The following is a 7,671-nucleotide window of genomic DNA, read 5'->3' as shown; positions in this document are numbered from 1 at the left end:
CACAGTCCAGCCCATAGTCCAGTCCACACTCTAGTCAACCATTTCAATCCCACAGTCCAGCCCATAGTCCAGTCCACACTCTAGTCCCTGAGTCCAGTCTCACAGTCCAGCCCATAGTCCAGTCCACACTCTAGTCAACCATTTCAATCCCACAGTCCAGCCCATAGTCCAGTCCACACTCTAGTCCCTGAGTCCAGTCTCACAGTCCAGCCCATAGTCCAGTCCACACTCTAGTCAACCATTTCAATCCCACAGTCCAGCCCATAGTCCAGTCCACACTCTAGTCCCTGAGTCCAGTCTCACAGTCCAGCCCATAGTCCAGTCCACACTCTAGTCAACCATTTCAATCCCACAGTCCAGCCCATAGTCCAGTCCACACTCTAGTCCCAGAGTCCAGTCTCACAGTCCAGCCCATAGTCCAGTCCACACTCTAGTCAACCATTTCAATCCCACAGTCCAGCCCATAGTCCAGTCCACACTCTAGTCCCTGAGTCCAGTCTCACAGTCCAGCCCATAGTCCAGTCCACACTCTAGTCAACCATTTCAATCCCACAGTCCAGCCCATAGTCCAGTCCACACTCTAGTCCCTGAGTCCAGTCTCACAGTCCAGCCCATAGTCCAGTCCACACTCTAGTCAACCATTTCAATCCCACAGTCCAGCCCATAGTCCAGTCCACACTCTAGTCCCTGAGTCCAGTCTCACAGTCCAGCCCATAGTCCAGTCCACACTCTAGTCAACCATTTCAATCCCACAGTCCAGCCCATAGTCCAGTCCACACTCTAGTCCCTGAGTCCAGTCTCACAGTCCAGCCCATAGTCCAGTCCACACTCTAGTCAACCATTTCAATCCCACAGTCCAGCCCATAGTCCAGTCCACACTCTAGTCCCTGAGTCCAGTCTCACAGTCCAGCCCATAGTCCAGTCCACGCTCTAGTCAACCATTTCAATCCCACAGTCCAGCCCGCCATAGTCCAGTCCACACTCTGGTCCCTGAGTCCAGTCTCACAGTCCAGCCCATAGTCCAGTCCACACTCTAGTCAACCATTTCAATCCCACAGTCCAGCCCATAGTCCAGTCCACGCTCTAGTCAACCAGTCCAGTCCCACAGTCCAGTCCGAGTCCAGTCTCACAATCTAGTCCCAGAGTCCAGTCTCACAGTCCAGCCCATAGTCCAGTCCACACTCTAGTCCCTGAGTCCAGTCCACACTCTAGTCAACCAGTCCAGTCCCACAGTCCAGTCCCACAGTCCAGTCCGAGTCCAGTCTCACAGTCCAGCCCATAGTCCAGTCCACACTCTAGTCCAGTAATATAATTCAACACTTCAACAATCACAGACATTTCCAGGTGTTATATGAAACATTACAGAACATTAGAAGCTCAGTCTGTGATGCCAGTTTATGTTTTTCCTTCCGCAGGCTGCTGATGTACCTGAAGCTTCGCTGTGATCTGCCACCAAAGAGGTCAGTTACCAAATATCGCATCAAGGAAATTTAAGTGAATGCAGTTTTAGACTAGTTAGAGAGAGTGATGGGAAGTCTGATCGATCCCCAACTGACAGAATCAAATTATAACTGTTTAAACAAACATCTTCAGATTGACCTCGTAGCCGCCGTGACGTGCCCCGTTGGTTTGTGGACTACCGTTATGAAGCTTCGAGTTTGGCATTTTGGTTGTCAGCCAGATGTGACTATTTTTGGACGAGAGGGTGGCGCTCGCCAGCTTGGTTAGCAAGGTGCATCTGTTATTCACGTGAACTGTGATATTAGCTGGGAGGCTAAATTTGGCTAGAGACAAACCGGCTTAAAATCGAAATGTACTTACCGGACACCGCTTAATAAACGGCGCTGGTTAAATGTACACAGAGCAGCGGCTATGAGTCGCCTCTAGCCTGATTGACAGGTCGCCATGGTAGCGACTTGTCAATCACCTTGTAGCCCCGCCCTAAAGCCTCCCCTGCTTCCTGGTCTCTGTTCCTCTAAATGGGACCATAATTTACTAAATGAACATCATGCTGTTTTTTTTACCATTTTACCATATGCTGTGTTCGAAATCACCCACTACTCACTATATAGTGAGCTCGCCATTTTGTGGTGCTGTCCGAATGTATAGTGATAATTATTATACCCTATATAGTCCACTCAAAGTATCCCAGAATGCATTTTGAAAAGTAGTGTACAGCCGATGGTCACTAACCAAGCCCTATATACCATCATGCATCGCGCTGATAGAAAAAACTGATTGTCCGACAGCAATGACGTAATTAATGGCGCCGAAATAACGATTGGAGTCGTGTCCGAAAGTGTTGTTTTAATAATGCGAGTGAGCTCACTGTATAGTGCTGAAATGTATGAGTATGTAGTTTGTATGATGCTTTGGCAGTATTGTTGTTACACATTCATGCCAATAAAGCTAATTTGAATTGAATTGAATAGTGCTCTACATACAACTCCCTACAGAGGGGGTAGGGAGGAGTGAATGAGTGGGGATTTCTATACTTCTATACAATCACACTTCTATCTGCAGCCAGTGGAGTCGCCCCCTGCTGGCTGCTGGAGAGGACGCAGGTTTAAGGTGCCTCAGCATTGGCTTCACTTTAGACTTAGTCACCTTACTGACTTTGACTCCTGACTAGAGACTAAATGTCAGGATATCTCTGCCGCAAAACATGTGAGAGCTCGTGAGATGATTTATTGGACAGAAAAGAAGAAAAAATTAAACTTCTGATTCACAAATCTGTTTTTCGGTTTTTGTACTTTTCTCTAATCTTCACTTAGTTTGTGAAACAATTGCTGATGTTACCTGTTTAACTGTTGACATGCTGATTTTCTGTGAGAGGACAGAAGACAAAAACTCTGGGAAGCACTAATATAATATTTAACAAGACTGATGGAATGTTTTTTTAATCTGAAAGCCAACCACAGCAGTCAGACAAATGTAATTGAGTAGAAGTATAAAGCAGCATACATGCTGCAGTAAAGTACTTCTAAATGTATGTAGCCCGGCCTCCACAGCCTGACAGCTGATCAGCGAGCACTTAGTGGCACAATGTTAATAAACCTATTGAGGATTAGTTGATGCATGATGATGATGATGAAGTCCTTCTTTTGTTTTCACAGCTCTGCCATTAACGTCTGCGCCACCGTCCCTGTTCCCAAAGGCTCTGTGAGGTGAGACGCTCCCATTCAAATTCAGCTGCTCTGCTGATGTTTGTTATGGAAATCAGTGAGCATGTAAAGGAGCTCCAGCTGCAGCCCGAGTCCACCTCAGACCGGCTCGCGCTTCACTTTGAATTTGAATATGGGTCTGTAGCTTTCGTGAGATTTAAGTCGACTCTCTGTGAACGTGAAGAGGAAGGTTGAGCCCAGACAGAGGAAGTCACAGCGGTTCCACAGAATCTAAAAAACCTGTGTCTCTGGTTAGGCGTGCAGCTCAGGTTTTTAAATAGGAAACAACATTCCAACAAAGCAGGAAGCGTCACAGAGGAGCAGCGCTCTTAATTTGTTATTTAAAGTCACGTAAATTAAAGTGAATGACGGGACGTCTGGCGCTCAGCTGTTTAGTTAGAGAGAGAGATGGGAAGGCTGATCGATCACTGAGCCCTCTGCCAGCGTAACATCTTTACCTAAGACACACAATCAGCTCCAAATGTGGGCGGTAAAAAATCTTTACTCAAAGTGTGATACAAGCTTCGCAAGATCCAAACATTTAGCACCTTGAAGAGCAGAAGAAAGGAGTTCTCTAAAACTAACAGTGAAACTGGGCATTTTCAAACAATTAAAACTCTAAAAACTTAATAAAACTAAACTGAAACTTGAAAACAAAAAGTCATTTGAGAGAGAGAGCCACATTGAGGAAGCTAAATTTAAATATGCGTCTGTTTCTCCACGGTTTTGACTCCAGGCTCCAGATAAGATAAGATATAACTTTATTAATCCCCAGTAGGGGAAATATCGGTGGACAGAGCAGCACAAAGGAATATAAAAGAACAGATGCAGTGGCAGTATTAACACACTGTTTACACCATACAATCAATAATAATTATTTACAACCTTTACCACCAGATAAATGTCTGAAATATAATCAGGAGATGTATAAATGAAACGTTAGCTGAGAAGGTGAGAGGAAGTTAATTTATCAGTTTTTGTTTACATTGATATAGATATTTCAATTTTAACCTGAACTGTGAAGCGCTTTGTCAAGTCTGTTTGATTATGAGCTCTATTAATCCATCATTGATCGTCCGTCTGACGCTCAGTAAAGATTATTGAGACATCACAGCTGACAGCCGTGCGAAAGGACAGCTGTTCTGTTGGAGAACCTCGCAACCCGATCAGTGAAAGGTCACTGCTTCTTCTCACTGACAGCAGGCAGAAGTATTGATATGCTAACAAAGGTTCTGTCTCAGGCGCCGTCCACTCCGCTTTAGTTTAAAAACAGAGTTTTAAAACGAATACGATCTCCGTCCACAGCAGCGTTTTATCAGAGTGGATCTCCGTACTGAAACAACTGAAAACGCACATCTAGTGGCCGTTCACGTACGCTGGGCGTGCACGAAGCAGGTGGTCTGTTCTGTAGCTGCAGAAGATTCGGTGAAAGAATAAAGACGAGGAACGAATTAGAGGCTGCATAACTTTACCTGACAGGCCTTCATCTGGTTTTTGCGGGGACGCTCTGGCGTGTGAATTCCCTCCTGTTGATGTCCTATTTAGTAAAACAGTAATAGATTCTGCAAACTCCCAAACAGCGAGGATCAGTCTCTCTTCCAAGCCTCTATAGCCTCTTCCCCTCACTCTAACAGCGACACTTGCTGCTGAACACAGACTGTTTCTGCTGATTCCTGAAAACAGGTTTTTGTTGACCTGCTGCTCAGCAGGAGTCTGTTCTGATGTCCTGATCGTGGCTCTGGACTCTAGATAAAGATCACGCCCTGGCAGCAGCAAACGGCTTTGGTTTAATGTTTGATTTGATTACATTAATGTTTAAGTTGAGATTTACAGGAAATATTTAATTGCTGCTGTGTAAAGGGAACATAAGTGGCAACACACTACTTTAGAAAAACTTTTGAAAAACCCTCTGTTGCTCTTTGTTCGTGTTTGTGGTGGAAGATCCTGCAGCGGGCTTTCAGGTAATTTAACTGTGGATCATCTGAAAGGCCGCAGCAGGATTATCAGTTTCTGCCTCGCTGATCGTCTCTGCAGGAACACCTCAACCCGCGGTGACCTCTGACCTCCTCGGGGGGGGCCGCCTGTAGTTACCATCATTGTTGATTGTTTAATCCTCCACCGAGGAGGAGCAGGGTTGAGCGTGTGCGCGAGTCAGCTGAGGTGAAGGTGTTTGTGTCGCTGTGACTTCAGTTTGTCGCAGGAGCTCAGCAGTCCGGACCAGAGCGCCGAGCTGAAGCTGCAGAGCAGAGCCGTCCACTGGCAGATCCCTCGCTTCCCCGGAGGAACGCAGCTGTCTGCTCTGTTCAAGGTGACCTCACACACACACCGGACACCAGGACTTTCACCTCTCTGCTCCACTGCTGCGTAGATCCGTTAGTTTGTGTTGTTGTAGAAGAAGAACTAACCGACCAGGCAGCAACTCCGAGGTGCTGCAAGGTAAAATTACTGAAGTCTGAAGTGATTTAACGACTGGTTAAACTAAAAAGGTCTCTCTCTGTAGGGATTCCTTTCCATCATGTTGTCAGACACAGTCTGAGGCTGTCGGCAGCAAAAACAAACTCTTTAGTGGACGTACTTTGATTTCTAGGTTGACAAAGAATAAAGTTACCCTTTTAAGTATTTTCTTTGGGTTTTACTCATTTTTAATAATATATGTGTTTTAGAGCTGCATGGGGTTGGGTATCGTTTAAAATTTCACGATACCAGAACAAAAACCCAGTACCCATAAAGCGAGTACTTCATTGGATACCTTGCATAAAACGCCACCTGTTGAAGCCACAGTAGTTGATTGGCAGCCTTGTTGTTTTGGACAAGCAAGGAGATCTATTTTATTTTGTTCTTGTTTCCATTAACTTTTACTTAAACTGTATCAGATGCTCCTCGTCCTGATTAGTTCATCCTCACGGGGAAAGACTGCAGCTTTTTAAATTTGAATGAGGGAGGAGGAGTGAAACAGTTTAGTGACCAAATAAGTAGTGGGAAACGAATTTAAGATTATTTTTTATACGTGTGTTGAACTTTTTCCTTTAGTGGTGAGCCGCAAACCTCCAAAAACGACAGTCACAAGTATAAAAGGAGTCAGAGTCCGTTTAAACAAGTCACCAAACTAAAGCCTCACAGACAGAGTAAAGACAAGCTGCACGTCCAGCCGATCAAACCAGCTGCATCTGAAGCAGCCGGAGGCTCCGTCAGGAAAATCAGCTCGATCAGAGACAAGTGAAGAGCAAATAAAAATGTACAGAGACAGGTGTTAAATGATGCCAGGAGATGAAACCAACGGAAAGCCGAGCTCGTGCTGATAAGTTGTTACAGTCGGCGTGGACTGAGCGCGTGCAGCCTTTTTTAAATACAGTTTATGGTGCAGCCACATGAGGAAAGAAAGGCTGCTCTTCTCTTTCTTTAGGTGTGTTGTTTGTGTGTTTGGCTGCAAGCAAAACCAGACAAACAGTCATTTTGTGCTGCGATCTGGTTACAAAACGCATCGAGTGAAGTTCTGGTTTGACTGGAGACGTTTCTACTCGATACCGCAAAGGTCTCCGGTAGCCATCCTTCGAGCTGCATCACTTTGAAACGATGGGGAAGTCACAGCACCTGTAGAATGAAGTGTTTCTCATTCTTGTCTTCTTCCATCAAAGACGTCAGATTAAATCTCTTTATAGGATTTTAAAAATGAGTTTGAAACCTGGATACAAGACAAAATCCTCAGATGTCACAGAGTTGGTGTAATCCTCCCGTGTTTCTTTCAGCTGGAGGTGCCCGGCCTCAGCTCGGCCTCCATGTTGGAGGTCGGTCCGGTCGGTCTGAGCTTCGAGCTGCCTAAACTCACCGCCACGGGGCTGCAGATCCGCTTCCTCCGCCTGTCACCCGTCCAGCCCGGCCCGTCGCAGCGCTGGGTCCGATACGTCACCCACTCCGACTCCTACACCATCCGCATCTAACTGCTGTCGTCTCTGCTGACGGCCTCGAAGCCACGCGTCAGTTCCACGAAGCAGCAGCAGGAACATTATGTTTTACTGACTGCTGATACTTCCAGGACAGGAGGAAATAAAACACATAATGTTCTTTCAAAGTAAGATGTATTGTGTCTTTTTCATTTTGTATTTGAACTTTGACTGTATTTGTTTCAGTTTCTGAAAGTGGACTTGAATTCAATCCATGTAGATTAAAGAAGTATTAGAAAGTTTAACTTTACAGGATGCCACCAGTGTTCAGTGGCTGCTTAACGTTTTGTCTACCTTTCTCTTGAGCAAATCTCATCTTCAGACTCAAACCAACAACCTGTCAGTCCGTGTCTCCGTCCTGTCTGACTTCCTGTCTGTGGCTCTCAGCTCCGAGCCCATTGGTTCCCCTTCTGAAGACGTAAAAAACACCTCACAAATATTTAGTTTCATGTTTAAAAGGGTTCAGCAGTTGTTGTTCTATCTGGGAATTTTGGAAAACTTGAGGAAATGTTGTTTAAATGCTAAAATAAACATCATCGTGCCTGCTTATGTTAGCAGATAGTACA

General features: G+C 45.4%; 1 protein-coding gene across 8 annotated transcripts in view; it reads left to right on the top strand.

The window, feature by feature from the left end:
- Positions 1–7,237, top strand: part of ap4m1 (adaptor related protein complex 4 subunit mu 1) — a 26,455-nt gene extending 19,218 nt beyond the window's left edge. For all 8 annotated transcript variants that reach the window (XM_046040251.1, XM_046040243.1, XM_046040248.1 and 5 more), the window contains 4 exons: positions 1,416–1,460; positions 3,117–3,167; positions 5,355–5,472; positions 6,911–7,237. In XM_046040251.1, the coding sequence (XP_045896207.1) occupies positions 1,416–1,460; positions 3,117–3,167; positions 5,355–5,472; positions 6,911–7,102 (406 nt within the window). In that variant the 3' untranslated portion in view covers positions 7,103–7,237. The remainder of the gene's footprint in view (positions 1–1,415; positions 1,461–3,116; positions 3,168–5,354; positions 5,473–6,910) is intronic.
- Positions 7,238–7,671: the final 434 nt, after the last annotated feature.

This window comes from Micropterus dolomieu, linkage group LG23, assembly GCF_021292245.1.
Source record: "Micropterus dolomieu isolate WLL.071019.BEF.003 ecotype Adirondacks linkage group LG23, ASM2129224v1, whole genome shotgun sequence".
In the NCBI taxonomy this organism is placed as follows: domain Eukaryota; kingdom Metazoa; phylum Chordata; class Actinopteri; order Centrarchiformes; family Centrarchidae; genus Micropterus; species Micropterus dolomieu.
This window is presented reverse-complemented; position numbering and strand designations above follow the sequence as displayed.